Source organism: Calcarisporiella thermophila (genome assembly GCF_041956535.1).
Source record: "Calcarisporiella thermophila strain CBS 279.70 unplaced genomic scaffold VTP21scaffold_5, whole genome shotgun sequence".
In the NCBI taxonomy this organism is placed as follows: domain Eukaryota; kingdom Fungi; phylum Calcarisporiellomycota; class Calcarisporiellomycetes; order Calcarisporiellales; family Calcarisporiellaceae; genus Calcarisporiella; species Calcarisporiella thermophila.
Window position 1 is genome coordinate 782,403 of NW_027192195.1, and position 16,671 is coordinate 799,073.

General features: G+C 48.3%; 8 protein-coding genes across 8 annotated transcripts; 6 read left to right on the top strand and 2 right to left on the bottom strand.

Annotated features, from left to right (window-relative positions):
- Positions 1–3,047: 3,047 nt before the first annotated feature.
- VTP21DRAFT_9413 (uncharacterized protein) lies at positions 3,048–5,013 on the top strand (the record flags this gene model as incomplete). Its single annotated transcript, XM_069400367.1, has 3 exons — positions 3,048–3,105; positions 3,482–3,977; positions 4,056–5,013. 3 exons carry the CDS (start codon positions 3,048–3,050, stop codon positions 5,011–5,013), a joined length of 1,512 nt encoding a protein of 503 aa, XP_069254300.1.
- A 220-nt stretch (positions 5,014–5,233) lies between these two features.
- On the top strand, positions 5,234–6,288 carry VTP21DRAFT_9414 (uncharacterized protein; the record flags this gene model as incomplete). Its single annotated transcript, XM_069400368.1, has 4 exons — positions 5,234–5,490; positions 5,552–5,785; positions 5,892–6,047; positions 6,192–6,288. The coding sequence occupies 4 exons, from the start codon at positions 5,234–5,236 to the stop codon at positions 6,286–6,288; spliced, it is 744 nt and encodes a 247-aa protein (XP_069254301.1).
- Positions 6,289–6,977: 689 nt separating this feature from the next.
- VTP21DRAFT_9415 (uncharacterized protein) lies at positions 6,978–8,966 on the top strand (the record flags this gene model as incomplete). The annotated part of the gene is made up of 8 exons (XM_069400369.1): positions 6,978–6,995; positions 7,064–7,097; positions 7,157–7,296; positions 7,366–7,462; positions 7,524–7,943; positions 8,017–8,315; positions 8,385–8,454; positions 8,533–8,966. The coding sequence occupies 8 exons, from the start codon at positions 6,978–6,980 to the stop codon at positions 8,964–8,966; spliced, it is 1,512 nt and encodes a 503-aa protein (XP_069254302.1).
- A 494-nt stretch (positions 8,967–9,460) lies between these two features.
- VTP21DRAFT_9416 (uncharacterized protein) lies at positions 9,461–10,693 on the top strand (the record flags this gene model as incomplete). Its single annotated transcript, XM_069400370.1, has 1 exon — positions 9,461–10,693. One exon carries the CDS (start codon positions 9,461–9,463, stop codon positions 10,691–10,693), a length of 1,233 nt encoding a protein of 410 aa, XP_069254303.1.
- Positions 10,694–11,038: 345 nt separating this feature from the next.
- On the bottom strand, positions 11,039–12,463 carry VTP21DRAFT_9417 (uncharacterized protein; the record flags this gene model as incomplete). The annotated part of the gene is made up of 2 exons (XM_069400371.1): positions 11,039–11,957; positions 12,027–12,463. The coding sequence occupies 2 exons, from the start codon at positions 12,461–12,463 to the stop codon at positions 11,039–11,041; spliced, it is 1,356 nt and encodes a 451-aa protein (XP_069254304.1).
- A 55-nt stretch (positions 12,464–12,518) lies between these two features.
- Positions 12,519–13,477, top strand: VTP21DRAFT_9418 (uncharacterized protein; the record flags this gene model as incomplete). Its single annotated transcript, XM_069400372.1, has 6 exons — positions 12,519–12,596; positions 12,693–12,778; positions 12,838–13,019; positions 13,088–13,195; positions 13,264–13,326; positions 13,398–13,477. The coding sequence occupies 6 exons, from the start codon at positions 12,519–12,521 to the stop codon at positions 13,475–13,477; spliced, it is 597 nt and encodes a 198-aa protein (XP_069254305.1).
- Positions 13,478–13,827: 350 nt separating this feature from the next.
- Positions 13,828–15,321, bottom strand: VTP21DRAFT_9419 (uncharacterized protein; the record flags this gene model as incomplete). The annotated part of the gene is made up of 9 exons (XM_069400373.1): positions 13,828–13,917; positions 13,994–14,153; positions 14,217–14,279; positions 14,351–14,515; positions 14,591–14,701; positions 14,770–14,874; positions 14,947–15,061; positions 15,129–15,231; positions 15,316–15,321. 9 exons carry the CDS (start codon positions 15,319–15,321, stop codon positions 13,828–13,830), a joined length of 918 nt encoding a protein of 305 aa, XP_069254306.1.
- A 162-nt stretch (positions 15,322–15,483) lies between these two features.
- On the top strand, positions 15,484–16,570 carry VTP21DRAFT_9420 (uncharacterized protein; the record flags this gene model as incomplete). The annotated part of the gene is made up of 6 exons (XM_069400375.1): positions 15,484–15,672; positions 15,734–15,883; positions 15,947–16,030; positions 16,096–16,156; positions 16,235–16,352; positions 16,432–16,570. 6 exons carry the CDS (start codon positions 15,484–15,486, stop codon positions 16,568–16,570), a joined length of 741 nt encoding a protein of 246 aa, XP_069254307.1.
- Between the last annotated feature and the right edge of the window lie 101 nt (positions 16,571–16,671).

Below are 16,671 nucleotides of genomic sequence, written 5' to 3' on the forward strand. Positions count from 1 at the left end.
GGCACAGTTGATTGTATTATATTCCATTAGCATTCAGCTGAATCGCTGCAATTATCATGAAATGTAGTGAGTGCTACTTACGGGCTAATTAACGTGAATCGATGGCAAAATTGAGGAGCATTATGTTCCATTAGCATACAAGCTGCAAATATCACGGGATCTGGTTCTACTTACCGCCTATTTAGATTAAACAGATGATAGAAATAACCCATTCGGATTTTCAGCATTCATCAAGACGAAAGTATATATAATATGGATCAACACTTACGTTCTTTTAGTGAAAATGAATTGCGTAGATTATAGGATCTAAATTAGCTATATAAAAGGAAAATTGACAAGATGCTATGAAACTTACCTTCTATTTTGGATCAGCAAATAATTGTGTTCCCATAGTTATTTTTAAAATTAATTAAATAGTGTATATTTTTTTTTTAAACCGGAGTACTTGCCAACTATTTATTCAATTGCAAAGGAAATGAGGTATAGCAACCCATCAGTATTCATGTATACTTGGCTCATCTTCAATTTCGCGATTATACTTACGGACTAATTGTACGGATGAATTTTAAAGATGAAAGTATAATTGAGTCGTAGTGAAATGTTATGCAGTATTAGACTTCAAATCTACCTGATCCATGGATCTTTTGAACTTCAATATTGGGAATAATGCTAGCTGTAGCAAACTGCTGAGTTGCGAAAACAACCACGAGACTGACGGCTAATTTGACAATTTGCATTTTGGTTGAATAAACTCTCTAATAAGCTTGCGGTTAGTTCTTTTGCCAATGGTATATACTCGACTGACGACAACAATAATATGGAAATAGTGGTGTAGCGAGATGCTCCATCAAGAGCTTTTTATAGTTATGTTGACCGACAGTTGGGCTGGGTGACCTGCTGGCGAGTGCATGCTGGTAATAAATCTCAACCGGTTATCCATTTCCATTCGGGCGAGGGGTTGCTGGGTAATGTCGCCGCGAAGACGAGAGAAATGCTCAAAAATGCAATCTTGGATGCATATGGCATACACCACACCGTTTTTATCAATATTTTCTCAGCTTGGTATCCGAGATTGTTGCAGATATTGATTGATGGCAAATCCCTGAATAGTACGGTATACCTTTATTTAAGCCCAATAATCGCTGCAGAACATTACATAATATTAATATTGATTGGGCCTTTGGTAATCATATTAGTGCTGCGATGAGAAATGAGAGCAGAGAAAGCTGCGTAGAGACGCAGACAAGGATGCAATCGGTACGATGCATACGGCAGTGACTTCAAGAGAACACGGAGTAAATAAGTTGATTGAGCAGGAGCATCACAACAAAGCATCCTTTCCCCTCGGATTCTGCTCACTTCCGCTCATAAATATCATTGTTCGTATGCGCTCTCAAGCCCTCATGCCAACCGCAGGCTGCACACGATTTCTTACAGAAACGTGAAAACGTCTGATTGATAAGATCAATGTGTAGGATAAATAAAATTTTGAGTTGTATAAATATCAAAAAGTTTTCATAGCTAGTATATAGATGAAAAGACAAAATTTAACACAGGGAGGAATCCATGTGATAGCTAGGGTTATCCTGAGTGTATTAGATATTAGTATAAATAAGCGTGGCCTTAATTATAGCACAATTTCATTTTCTCGGCATCTCTTCAGCGTTTTACAAATATTTTCTTTTAAGAATGATCCCTGCACATACGTATTCACCTCTCTGAGTCTGCATGTTACGAAGCATTAGATAGCGGTTGAGGGGGACATGGCTATTAGTAGAGGTCACCATCACAAGCATTGTATATAACTATGTATTGTTGAATACCCCTTAGTATAACGATTGGGCAAGCAGACAGTACAAACTAAATAGAACTAGAGAACCAATGAAATATACATGGGTTTAAATTGGAAAATATATTAGAGAATTCTAATTTATCTTCATTATTTAGATGTGGCATAGTGGCTTTGGGCACAATAAAGTATGGCCTAATTCACCATGAGAACATACAGGGATTCTCTGAAGGATTGGCCACTTTACTTATACTTACACAAGTAGGGGAAAATGTGACAGTGTATTTTTAACAATTTTTCATTGAATGCTCTTAGCTCCTGAATGGATGGAATATTATATGAGCAGCTTTATTATTAAACACTGGTGGATCTACACTATTGCTGTTCCAACCGCCACCCCGGTTACATATGCATTTCTGGTAAAACTAGGATATCATTGAATAGCACCCCGAATTTATGGGAAATTGATGTTTTTATAAATATTGATGTGTGCCAAAGAGACCCAAATACTTTGATATCCTCTCCACGATTCCATCTAGATATTTTTTATTTGCGACGGTGTTGCTTTTATTTTTTAACAGCATCTTACACCTATGAAGCCAAATCGTAAAACAATTCGAGATCGTGTGCTTGAACTTAACGGCAAGCTGTCATTATCTTTGCATTCTATTGAGTAAACAAAGAATCCCATCATGGGAATAGAAAAAGAATTGAATAATACTGCAATTACTCTTTATAAGCAAGAGAAGATGTAGTAACCTTTAAAACCAACCTACCATATTTTTTTTATGTGGAGCTTTTGACAAGAAACGGGCCCCACCTTGGGAATCAAATGGAAAGAAAGATAAATTTAAAAACAGATATATAATTTGGTCTAAAATTTTGATGATGATGAGAAGCTAAGAAATGCAATAAAGTATTATTATCTCTCTAGATATTGAGTTTTTAAAAGATTTATTAACAGCTGCTGATGCTTCTGAACCTCTGGTTCTCTAATTAGAGAATTTCACAAACTAAGATAGAGCGGCCCCCTTTTAAACTCATGATAGCATTTCACGATAGAGTGAAGAATCCCTCGCCGTCACCTACTGTTCTGGCGACTTTATTACGTAGAGCATAGATTGGAGACTACCACGGAGAGCCGGGATTTAATGAGGTCATATATGTATACAAATCGAGATATGGAAAGCGTCCATGACCAGAGGAGCGCCGAATTCGGCTCGGAAATTTCTAGTTATCCCTCTTTTGTCCTGACGCTATGAGGCCCCGCCTTCTCCTGACTGAACCACCCGGGTTCTCCCGCGGCGAGGAAGAAGGTAGAGCGACAACCCATGCGCTTTTCAACTCCCTTCCGCTCATATAAAGTTTGAAGAGAGGTGGGGGAGTTTGGTAGAAGAGGAGGAGGGGAATGAAAAGCCAACCGTCAATGCACAAACCAATTAGTCAGTGTAACTGACTTAATTTTCCGAGTGTAGCTGTGGAAGGCGAGTGGTGGCTCGGTCCGAAGCCTAAATATCATGTCGCCAACCACGAAATTCTTGATTTGTCGTACACCCCTTTACCTCCATTTCTTTTTTTAATGTGGGAACTTTTGTTTTGATTTTCCCGCTCTCCCTCCACTCTCTCCCCTGTACATACCCGCTACCCTCTCTCCCTAGCCCTTCGATCTTTTTGCTTCTCAACTGTAAATAGAAACGAAGAGGATGTTGGCCGCTGCAGATATCCCATCTCCACCCCTCTCCACACCCAAGACATTGGCATCATCCGCATACAGGCAAACCAAACTCGAGGAATTCCTCTCCGCCGTCGAGCACGAGTTCACTCTAAGTGCAGAGAAGCTCCATAGGATCGTGGACGGCTTTCTCGACGAACTCGAGGTCGGCCTCCGACAACCGGGGATCACGCGGAACCCCTCTTTTATCACGAACCGCCCCGATGGGAGCGAAACCGGAATCTACCTCGCAATCGATGTGGGCGGCACAAACATGAGGGTTGCAGCAGTGCAGCTGCTGGGCGAAGGAAAGGTGAACGTGTTACAGCACAAGCATGTCGTTTCCGAGGAGCTCAAGCGCGGGAAGGCAGAGGCGTTCATCGGCTGGATTGCCGATAATACGGCGAGTCTGGTCACCGAGATGGGCGAGGCGCAGGAGACCCTGTTCATGGGAGTCGTCTGGAGCTTTCCATTAAAGTAAGTGGCGCCGCTGTATACCCCTTGTTCTAGGAGAAGTGCTGACGCATCTCCTTATTGTGTGTGTGTTAATTCCAGCCAAACGGATATCAATAAAGGCATTATCGAGAGCATGGGCAAGGGCTTCACGGTGGTGGAGGATCTCAAGGGGAAGGACCTCAGCACCATTCTGCAGACGGCCTTTGAGGATCGGGGGCTGCCCATCAAAGTGTCCGCCATCCTGAATGACACGGTGGGCACGCTTGTCGCGCACGCCTATCAATGCCCGCTGACCACGATGGGCATCATCTTCCCCACGGGAACCAATGCAGCCTACATGGAGAAGGTCTCCAACATCGTCAAGCTCCCCTCCAGCTACAAGGTCACAGACCCCTCTTCAGACCGCATGATCCTCAACACGGAGTGGGACGTGTACGGCCGCCCCGACTATCTCCCCATGACGCGGTACGACTTGGAGCTGGACACAGCTTCGCCCATTCCCGGATTCCAGGTCTATGAGAAGATGAGCTCCGGAATGTACCTCGGAGAGCTCTGCCGGCGCATCCTGGTAGACGCGGTGCAAGTCGGGAGGTGGCTCAATGGCCACCTCCCCGCCGGCTTGGATGAGCCTTTTCGGTTCAAGACGGCGTTCATGAGCGAGATCGAAGCGGACCAGAGCGAAGATTTAGCCCTGACTCGTAGGCTGCTGGAAGAAAACTTCCAGTTTGGAGCGCTCCTCTCCTTGGAAGATGCGCACCTGGTGCGATGGGTATGCCAGCTAGTAGGGAATCGTTCGGCCTCGCTGTTGGCTGCCGCCATTGGCTCGCTCGTGCGCAAATCTGAAGGAGGAGGGTTCGCGCCAAAAGGCGAGCCCATCGTCATTGGAATGACGGGCTCGGTGTGGGAATTTTATCCGAACTTTGAAGAAAGGATGCGCTACCACCTGGCAAAACTATTTGGCCAGGAGGCATGCGCGCGCGTCGAGGTCGGGATTTCACTCGATGGAGGTTTGGTCGGAGCTGCGCTGGCAGCCATGTTGGGCTCGAGAACGTTATGATACAGTGATCCGCTGTTTTATTCTTTCACTTTTGTAAGTCGCTCTCTATGGGCGAATGCGCTTGCCACTATATTATGTTTGTACTTGTATATTTTCCAAATTTTACTCTCTCTCCTACATATTTGCTCGTGTTTGATACTTAGAATGAAATACACACTCCATATTAATACCGCAAAGGCGAAGCCCAACCACGCCTCCTACATTGAGGCTACAAGGGAATATGAAAGGGGCACTGGGTTCGTCTCTCTGGTCTGGCCCCTCTGCAAGAGATATTCCGACTGATTGCGTTAGTGTGCTAATGATCAACACCATTGAGCAACAAATGGTGGGGATCCAATTTCCTGTACCGGATCCACCTTTTTCACGAGGGAAGCGTGGATGCAAAAAGGAAGGGGCTGTGAGAGCAACTTCCAAACTTCATCCGTGCTCCCAACGTTGCTCAAAACGCCTTGCAGTGGCACCATTTGCAAAATCCAGGTAGGGGCTGTGAGCGGGCCCGTTTTCGGCATGCGGCTCTACCATAAACGCTCCGCGGCAGCCCTCGCACCAACCTACCCCGCGCTCTCCTCCCGGTCTGCGGCCCGTTGCACGCCCCGCAATTCTCAGATGCTTGCGGGGGGAACGCACGCACGCTTGTTGTCAAAACGCCGCGGGATGTCAACCTAAACGCCCTGGGCCTCGGGCCCTCTTCCCAAACCGCCCTAACCCAAAACCCTCCGCTCTTGTTGGGCCAACCTTCTTCTGGCCTATGGAGGCCTCGCAACCTCCTTACGTGAAGGTGGGCAACGAAAAATGACCATGTAACACCTGAGCCAAATAGAGTTAAGGCAATTTGAGTCAAATCCCACGCGAACTCGAACTCTATTACTAGTGAATAGGAGCCGGATCGGAATCGGATTGCATCTGCTTCGCGGTGCAGCTGCACGTCCGCCCTCTCGAACGCCTCATCCTGACGTGGCCGAGGACGCTTGGAGGGCGTGGCATCCGCTCCGCTCTTGTCGAGGCAAGGCAGGCATGAGCCATGGTCGGAGAGCGTATTGCTGAAGCATGCTTGGCACGCGAGAGTTGTCAGATTTTCGTGAAATGTCCTTGCTCGTCATCTTGTGGATGCGTGGCTGACTGAGCTACCAGGGCTTTCCCCTATTACGTGTTCACGCTGCTTGTGGATCCTCACGTAGGATCACACTCGCAGTGCAGTTCCGTTCCACCCTGCCTTATATAGAAGCAGCGTCCAAGCGCTTGGCCGGAGCCAGATCCCGCCGTCCGCAGCGATAACCTTCGCTCATCGTTCAGCAAACCTTGATAAAAAGAAGGGAGGGGGAAGCGTTTAGGCCAGCGTAGTCTTGGCCGTCGTCCTTATCTCCACCGCAAAACCCTAATCTCGAGATTGGCTAGGGAATAGAGTTGCGACCACAGGAAACAGAAGATCCTCTGCCCTTTCAACTCCAGCTTCTAGGAGCGGGCCGAATTTATTCCTGTGTGACCACACGGCCGGGCAGCCCAACGCCTCGTTCTGAGTAGAAATAATTCCCGAAATGTTTGCCTTCTGTATTTTGTCGTCTTTTTTTTCTCCCTCGCTCCTCATTCCGTTCCCTCTTTCTATCCTTTCCCTCTCTCCCTTCTCCCCCGGTGCTCACCGCTTTGCCGCCTTGGCCTTGGCTATTGTGCAGCTCAACTCCATCAATACTAAGCCGTATAACAAGCGCCGCTCACCTCCCGATATCCTATTCATATCGCCCGCATTTTGCTCGGGATAGCTTGTCTTTCGAGTAGAATCCTTCGCTTTCTTCGAGAAGGCCCGCCTATCTTCAATGTAAGTGGGGGAATGTGTTTCCGCGTGTCAGCGACACAGAATAGCTTATCCTCCAAGGGGAACATGTAGGACGTTCTGGGAGAGAATTGACGACAAACTGGCCAACTTGGCCATATACCGCTGGTACAGGCAACCCTTGGTCCAGGTGGCCATGATAGGGTTCATTTGTGTAAGATGATGCATCCTTTCAAGGCTGCGGTTTGGCTCTGGGCTAACGACTGGTTTTCCTGTCTCTAGGTGTGCTGTCCCGGGATGTTCAATGCTATCAATGGTAACCCATGCTTGCAGAGATAAAAGGGGGCCGTGGCTAAACCTCTTCGCTCTGCATAGGTATTGGAGGAGGGGGTTCCAGCGACGAGTATATATCCGTGGTAGCGCGAGCTAACGCCGGCCTCTATGCCTTCTTTGCCATTTCTGGTTATTTTTCGGGCGGTATCAACAACATCCTTGGCCCCAAAACCACCATTTTCGTAAGTGAACCGAGAGCTGTTTTAGCCACCTTAACAAGGAGCTGACCTGTTCTTCCACGGCTTGGATAGTTGAGTGGATGGGGATATGTACTGTACGTCGGTGCGCTCCTCTACTTCCAGATTTACAAGGCGCCTGCCTTTATGATCATCGCTGGATGCATTCTGGGTATAGTTCACCTACTTAAGCTACCCTCCTTTGTCTAACCCTCTTTTTATGGGTTCGCTAGGCATTTGCGCTGCCCTATTATGGTCTGCACAAGGAGCCCTAATGATGAGCTATCCGACGGAACAAACCAAGGGTCGGTACATTTCCGTGTTCTGGGCGATCTTCAATGCGGGAGCCGCCGCCTCCAGCGCGGTGGTGCTCGGGTTGAACGCCTCGCAGAACAAATCCGGTACCGTGAGCATCTCCACCTATGTGGCCATTCTGATAGCAATGTCGCTTGGCCTCCTCGTCACCGCTCTCCTCGTGTCCCCCAACTATGTTCGCCGTAAGGACGGGAGCCGAGTGGTGGTGCTAAAATACCCTCCCGTCCGACAGGAGCTGATTGCTACCGCCCGCCTCATCTTCGATAAGAAAATCATCCTTTTGATCCCGCTCTGCTTCTATAGCAATTTCTTCTACGCCTACCAGTTTAGAGCCAACGGTAAGCAATATTTGCCCTCTCCTCTTGAATCTTTGCCCGCTAAAAGGGCTCCCTCCACTCCCCCCCCATATAGGAGCCTATTTTAGCGTTCGGGCCAGAGGCCTCAACAATCTTGTCTATTGGCTGGCCCAAATTCTCGGCGCACTTCTCTTTGGATTGTTCCTGGACTCTGGGCGCTATGTCCGACGAACACGTGCGTATTTCGGCCTCGCCATCGTGCTGGTCCTGTTCTCCGCGACTTGGGCCGCAGGGCTGTTTATCTGGCAGCTTACCTTCACCAAAGATCAGCCCAGCCCAAATGTCGACTGGACCGATCCTCGGTTTATCGCGCCGTGTATCGTGTACATATTCTATGGGCTATGCGACGCTATGGTATTGCATCTGGCTATAGACTCTCCCTCCCCTATTCAATCTAATCCTTCATTTTGCAATGGTTCATAGTATCAAGTCTACTGCTACTGGTTAATGGGTGCGATCACAAACGATCCGCTTAAGCTTTCTCGCTATGCTGGTGAGGATCCCGAACTATGAAGGCCGCATTCCTCTTTCTTCCCACTAAATCATGATTTTTTTATGTCCCTTTTGTTAGGTTTCTATAAGGGGGTGCAGTCTGCTGGTTCAGCCGTTTCTTGGTACCTGGATAGCGTCGATAGCTTCCCTTTCCTTGCTGAAATCCTCCTTAATTGGGGGCTGCTGCTCTTCTCGGTCCCATTCGCCTTCCTCATTGCCCGCCAAATCCGCGACACCAACTACACCCTGGATGATATTGCCGTTGCTAGCTCCAAACCCAGCCCCTCTGACTTTAACCAGAAGTTAGAGCAGCATACCATGCACATTCGCAAGCCACATACCCATATCGACGAGGGCTCACACCCCAGAACCCTCAGCTCCAACATCAACACTAGTCCTTATAACCAGTTCGAGGATCTGCCATACGATGGGAGGCAGCCTTATGGCGCCGCTAAGCAATACCCATTCCATCCGAATAGCCATAGAGGCAACGCCTACGGAGATAATTGGTGAAGAGAAAGTTAACTTTAGACCCTACGTGCATCAAAGAAGTAGAGCAATGTCTGGTTTCAAGGTTTATGAGTTAGGTATCCTCCTTCGGATCTGTATTATCACTGTTACTTCTACACTTCCTCTCGTTTGATACTCCACTTATTTATTTATATTACACATATACTTTTATTTAATACCTCCCAGCGTGCTTGAGAGTAAAGAAAAAAAATCCGTTTTCTTTTCTCTTCCTCCTACAAACGGCTTCTGTATCTATTTTTCAACGTTTACAAATAAACTATTTATTGACTTGGATGCTAGGTGCGAACATGCGCTATGAACCTCTTTCATATTGTGCTCAACTGCTTTCCACCCACCTGTCCTCCTCCCCCCTAGCGCACGCCGCAATTCTGACGTAGTTGTGACGTTTGAATTTTTATTTTAGCATTTGTGTCACTCAACCGTATTGTTTACTCAATAACTCGAAAAGCAACCTTCGATCCTCCTCCACACTTGCCATGCTCCGTAATCATTCCATCACACGATTGCTCCGCGAGGTCCAATCCACACGGCGGTTGTCATGCCATCGATGTGATCCCCAACGTGCATCTATACGATTCATCAGAACCTTTCGCCCCCTTAGAATAGACGGCAAAGCAGCCAGAGCCATCTCAAGTAGCTCGCAGAAAAACAGTACTATCGCTGCTACTGTATCGACCCTCGATCCCGCAAGTTCCAAGGATTCCACTTCCACCCCCTCCACTTCCAATCAGCCATTTTCACATCATCCGCCCTGCGACTATGCTCCGGCGGACACTCGATGGAAAGCAGTCGATACCCTTCAGCTCTCCGCCCTCCCCGGCATTTATAAGGAATTAACCAAAGCGCAGCTTGCCGGCTTGGTCGTCCTCACCACCATGTGCGGCTACGCCATGGCTCCGGGGGCCACCTCGCTCTCCTGTCTCTTATGGACGACGCTTGGGACAGGCATGTGCGTCGCTTCGGCCAATTCCATTAATCAGTGGATCGAGGCCCCTTATGATGCGCAAATGAAACGCACACGGAATCGCGTTTTGGTGCGGCGAGCAATCCAGCCCGCGCATGCGTTCGCATTCGGAAGCGCGGCAGGCATTGCTGGTGTAACCATGCTAGCTTCGTGTGTGAACGGCGTGACCGCCGTCCTCGGCCTCGCCAATATTCTTTTATACACCTCGGTCTACACGCCGCTCAAACGAGTCAGCATCGCAAACACATGGGCGGGCGCGGTGGTGGGAGCCATTCCTCCCATGATGGGGTGGGCGGCATGTACGGGTGGGCTTGAGCCGGGCGCCTGGGTCCTGGGCGTGATGCTCTATGCGTGGCAATTCCCTCACTTCAACTCCCTTTCGTGGAACCTACGGAGTGACTACTCGAAGGCGGGATACCGAATGATGTCCGTAACCCATCCCGGCCTGAACGCACGCACTAGCCTCCGTTATTCCCTTTTGCTTGTGCCGCTCAGTTTGTCGGCGCCTCTTCTCGGGATGACCACACCGTTGTTCGCAGTAGACTCCACCGTGGTTAATGGTGCGCTCACATTTTTGGCGTATCGCTTCTGGCGCGACTCGAACGACAAAAATGCACGGCAGCTCTTCTTTGGCAGCTTGCTGCATTTACCCGCCCTGCTTGCCTTGATGATGATTCACAAGAAGCCCGCCGAGTCCAGATTGGAGGAGGAGTTTGAGGAGGAGGAGCATGAAGATCTGTTGTGATGACTGGATATAGTCTGGTTCTTGTGGCCGGAAGAGTGGTGCTATTTATTTTGTAAAAGTTTTCTTTCTTTTCTTTAATCGTCTTTTTTTTTTTGTCTCTTTTATTTCTAAGTAATTTTGGCAGTGCTCTTGCTGATTTTTCGTCTGTATAAATATTTTGCTTTTAATTCCTTTGTTTTTTTTTCTTCCTCGATATCAAAAAGGGGGATACTGAAGTTTGTCGTAGCATTAAAGGAAAGAGAAAAGCACATGTAATGATAAAGATAACATTATTACTAATATACAAAATTCAGCCCTTCTTGTCGTGAGAAGAGCACCACACAATCTACTCCATCTTCTCCTCCCCTACAACACCGAATTCCACTGCCCCTCCACCTTCCTAATGACCTCCCCCGCTCTGCTCCGCACCTCCTTTCCCGCCTCCTCTGAAATGGCCAATGAATGGGGCCCGCCTGGTTCGTCGGGGGTCTGTAGCGGGGCAATGCAGTCGTTGGCAAGGCCGATGACAAGGCAGGTGGACTCGTGCGTTTCCGATGCCAATTGCGAGGCATACGAGGGGTACACCTCCCCAGGTAATGCTATTAGCGTAGTGCTCAAAAGATGGATCGCAGTGGCAGAGGTGCCGGCGGTGATGAACGGCTGCCATCCCTGGACTTTCATCCCATAGTCCTCGTCGTCATCCTCAGCATCACGACCAAGGTATCCACCCGTCCAGAGGGCAATCAGTGTTTTATTCTTGATGCGTAGGGTGAAGTAGGTGGTGGCCACTCGAAGCGGTGGCGTGTCTGGCTTGGGGGAAAGCATCTCAGCTCTTGAGAGCGCTTCCTGCACGACCGCAGCCATTCGGGCACCATAGGCCTCGGCCCTAGCAAAGGGGCCCGCTCCTCTAACCTCGGCGATGGGCATGAGCCCCCTGCACCCGCCCAACAGCAAAACGGGGGTATCCTTGTTTAGGAGGCGGGCTAGCTCCGTCCGGAAGTAGTGGGCCCAGTCGCTCGATATCTCACGACACCGCTCCTCGGTCGCGTTGAGCTCAACCCCGGAATGCACGATAATACCCAGAGGATGCCCGTTAACATCCTTGACTTCGAATGCGACCACGGGCGCCTCAACCGTTGCGTTTGTAGCCTTGTTGAGAGCAAGCACCGAGGCGCGCCCCAGAGACACATGGGCGGGACGCACGTTGTGATATGCGGTGATGAGCGCTTCACTCGCGGCGCGGATAATGCGATCCCTGTAGTCGACATGCACCCCCCCATACAATCTACCGAACAAGATACAGTATAAGACTAATTAGGAGAGTGGCAATAACGCTGTTCTTGGCCATTTATACCCCTGCAGGTCAGGGCCGGAGTGAGTGTTGGTTGCTACGACCACTACATTAGTGGCGCTGATTTGGGTCGCGCTTGCAACGCGCTCCCGCACCACATCCGCGACGCTACGCGGCACATTCGTCACGTCCAGAACACATAAGCCGAGGCAGGTGTCCTCTGTTCGGATCACCACCGCGCGAGCTTCTACGGGATCATGGACTCTCACGCTAGGGGTGCGGAAGAGGGACAGGTATCGATAGCCCAGCAAGCCATGGCCACCCTGATATATTTGCTGGGTGGCCATTTCAGAAGGGATGGGACTTATATCTCGACGCGCAAAGCCGAATTTGAGCAGCGTTGCCATTTTGCCAGTGTTGCCTGAGAAGCTAAATGCATTTGGAGAAGCAAAAGGGCAACTTGTCGGTGGGTGGCTTGTAAAAAGTAGAGTCGCCTGCATTTTGGATTCCGGAGCGGCAAACGAGCTTTTCGGCCAATACACCAAGAAATCAACCATGAACGCGATCAAGGAATGCATTACCTATCGCGATTTTAAAAAACTAATCACCGTGTGCGAAAGCTTGGAATTTGAGGTGAGTTAAATGAAAATGATGTTGATAGAGGGGAGGGAGGAAGAGAGCCAATTCATAATTCAATACTTTGCCCTAACTTCACGATTTCAAATGTAGCTTGCCGTCACAACCACCGACAATTCACCCCCCATTGATCGGGTGTACGCGGCACTATTAGCTGGCTATATGCTAGAACACGATTTGTAAGATTTTCTCCTGCCACCTCCTTCCACCGCCATTTTTTTGATTTCCCCTTGGATAGATGCTCTGCTAGATTTTTATGGAAGCGTATACCTGAAGCGATCAAGACTGCTTCCCCAGAACTAACCCATTTATGGCAGCTTGGAGCAGCCCTGTGGCAGCGCGATTACTCTGCCATCTACCAGGCCTTGAACGGCTTCCAGTGGAGCCCTGAGATACAGCCTCTTCTCTTAGAGCTGACAGGTAAATGCTCCTGGCTTCGTGGCTATCCAAAGCACTTGACCGGATGTTCATTAATCTCTCGAGGGTAGAGCGGACTCGGCAGCGGGCATTTGCACTCGCCTCGAATGCATACTCGGCTGTCAATCTTAGCGACATTGCGGCCATGCTTGGCCTAACCCCCGATCAAACTGTGAAAGGTAGCTTTGCCCAACTTGGTGCGACTGATTGGAATAGCTAATCTCTAGCACTCATTTTGTCCACGTAGCATTAACAGAGAAGGGCTGGATCTATGACAGCGCAAGTCAAGTGTTTCAACCCAAGAAAATTGGTAATACTCAGCTATCATATGCATTTTCTTTAGTGTTCCCCGCTCCTTACTCTTGTACGCCATCTTTTCAGAGAGATTACCCGCCGACATCTCGATGTTTGACCAGTTTTCACGCCTCGCGTCCATGGTCGTTCACTTGGAGAAAGCATAGGGAAAGCCGAACACCACCTTTCATTTCCCTGGCTTCTCCATACGCCTTCTCCTCCTCTGCCACCCCAATGCCCACATTGAGCCTGTTCCATATCTTCACACCTCTCCCTCCCTCCCTCCCTCCCTCTCTCTCGGTTGCTCAAACAATAAAATAAAATCCCCCTCCTATAGAAATGTAATTATTTTTTTTATACTTTAACTTGGAGAAGGGAAATATCAAACAGAGAAACACAAAGACAAGCTGCATCTCAAAAAAGAAACCATCCAACCGAGTTGCTTCACCCAACCCAACCCTCCAATAAAAAGCGACAAAAATATAATGTACATCGAACTAGTCTTACTCATGCTGCCTTATGCGGCCGTAGTTTCCAGCTGCTCTTTCCGGTACGTCCAATAGGCCTTGCGTATCTTGTCATGCTTAGAAGCGAGCTGCGTGCAATACTGGGAAAGAAAAGCAAAAAAAATGGTGGGCTTAAACATCCACGTTAGAGGCAGAGCGCCACAGTTTACAAGTTACCTCGATTGCCTCTTGCACACGCTCCTTGGAGCCCCTTTGCGCCTCTTCCTCGTAGATTTCCACCAAACAAGCCAGCGCGTGCTTATTCGGCTCGGTCTCTAGCTGCGTTTTGCAAAAGTTCTCGACCACGTCCCGGAACTCGGTCGTCTTATTGAGAAGACTAAAAAAATAGCAGCCAACATGATTAGACGATCGTGGGGTGAAGGGCGGTGCGGCTACTTACCCCTTTATATAGTTCCAAGGGCTAGCGTTGTTAGGAGCAAGGAGGATTTTGTCCATTGCATAGCTATCCAAGTCAAACATGGGAAATCAATCCACGGGTCGGAGGCTTGTTTGGAGAGAAGTTTGCGGACTTACTTGATCTCCTCCTTAATGACATCGGGGGTGGCCTCGACTGGCCCCTCAAACACAACGAAAAACCGCTGGTTCCATGCAGAGTTGTTGCGCACATCCTCCAGTAGCAGGTCTTCGATGAATTCGAGCTCTTTATCCCACAGATTAAACTTGCGGATAACCCATTGTCTACGATTGGGAGGTTAGGGCGGGTAAGCTCTCATGAGCTAAACCAGAGCTTGAAGAGAGAAAATGAAAATGCACCTGTATGACCAAGCGTGATAATTCTTTGGCTCCTGAATCAACGCTTCTTCGATAAAGTCCAACTCGCGTGACGCGTCGCCGAGTTTTTCTACAATCACTTGTCGATGGTGCCTAGATATTGAAGCGTTAACGAGCTAGGATCTCCAAGGATGCTTGAGGGTAATAACAAAATGGCATACCACAGCTGATAGCATTTCGGGTTGCATTCCACCATGCTCTCAATCAAATCAAGCTCAGCATCCATATCCTTGTTCAGGGTAAAAAGAATTTTCTGGCGATATTGCCTAGTAATCAGAAGAAAATCCAGCTAAATTAGCCAACAGCAACAGCAGACGGGCCGCGATAGGAATAGGGACCATATAGTGTAATGGGCGGGATTCATCGATATAATATCGGTAGTAAGTCGAAGTGCACGCTCGCTGCATTCATCCGTTTTGGCGATCGCACGGAAATAATTCATTGCATCCTGATCTAGAAAAGAGATAAACACCGCATTGATTCGCTGCTTTATTACAAATGGCAATGCCTGAAAGCCTACACTCTTGCGAATAGGCAATGGGCACCAGAGGATTCGGTCCATCGTCCTGAGGGATTGGAACCACATCAGCCCATTCTGGCCGTTCACTATAGGGTATATAACGCTATTTATTTCAATAATACAGTAGGAAAATGATCAGCACTCAGCATCCAACATATTCTGTGCACGACTGTCTCTTCTCCATTACCTCCATTGTCCGTGGTTTTCTCCAAGTTGGCCCAAATGCATTCCTTCAAATCGCGTTCGATCTAGGTTAGGTTCCAAGAGGCAGTCACAAATAGCCGTCCTTTTCTTGTAAACACAATTCTTTGGCCCTCCTCTTCTCCATCTCTTCATAATAAACGGCCATCGGAACATGTCGGCAGCAGAATCCTATAAAGCACCAAAGCTTCCCGCCGAAACTCGAAAACAGGACGAGGATGCCGACGTCGTCATCGATCCCGATGCACTTCCTACAGAGGCAGAAACGAAGAATGAAGAGGGCGGCATGGAGGTCGACTCCGAAAAGCCCAACTTCAAGCCGATCAAGGCCTCAGAGTTGCATGTGGGTAGCCCTTGTTTCTTCCGACCAAGCTACAGAAATTAATGGATCCTTTTTGCTTTAGAATAACAAAGGACAGGTTCGCCGCATCACAATCCCCCCCAACCGCATGACTCCCCTCAAAAACGACTGGCTGAAGATCTATTCTCCATTGGTCGAGCATCTTAAACTCCAAATCCGCATGAATACCAAATCCAAACAAGTTGAAATCAGAGTAAGCATTCCATGGAAAATCCGCCACAGCTCATTCTGAACTCACTTTGCTCCTCCTCTGCAGACCTCAAAACACACAACCGATAGCGGAGCTCTACAAAAGGGTGCTGATTTTGTTCGCGCTTTTTCGCTCGGGTTCGAAGTCGATGTAAGCATATTCTTCATGCATTCTTTTCTGCTGGTTGACTCTGAGACTTGTATTTTCCACCCTAGGACGCAGTCGCTCTTCTACGACTGGATGATCTCTACCTCGAGACCTTTGAAATCAAAGATGGTACTGTTACGGAGGCTGCTGCTGATGGCGGACAATGTGTTTTCTAATCTCCCCCCCCTTTTTTTTTCTTCTTTGCAGTGAAAACTCTACATGGCGACCATCTCTCACGTGCCATCGGCCGTATTGCGGGCAAAGATGGAAAGACAAAATTCACCATTGAAAATGCATCCAAGACACGGATCGTGCTGGCAGACACGTAAGCCTCCTCGCTCTTCTAGTTGAACCCCGCCCCTCGCCCCTAGAAACTTACCTTTTCTTCCTTCCATTTGCTTTAGTCGAATTCACATCCTCGGCTCCTTCCAAAATATTAAGATTGCTCGCGATGCTATTGTTTCGCTCATTCTCGGAAGTCCTCCCGGTAAAGTATATGCCAATCTGCGCACCATATCCGCTCGCCTCAAAGAACGATTTTGATGATTCTTGCTTTTTCCTTTTCCTTTTCTCTTTACTCCTTTCTTTTGTGTAATACATACATAAATATATCTCATCCTATTCTTGATAATGTATATGCGTTA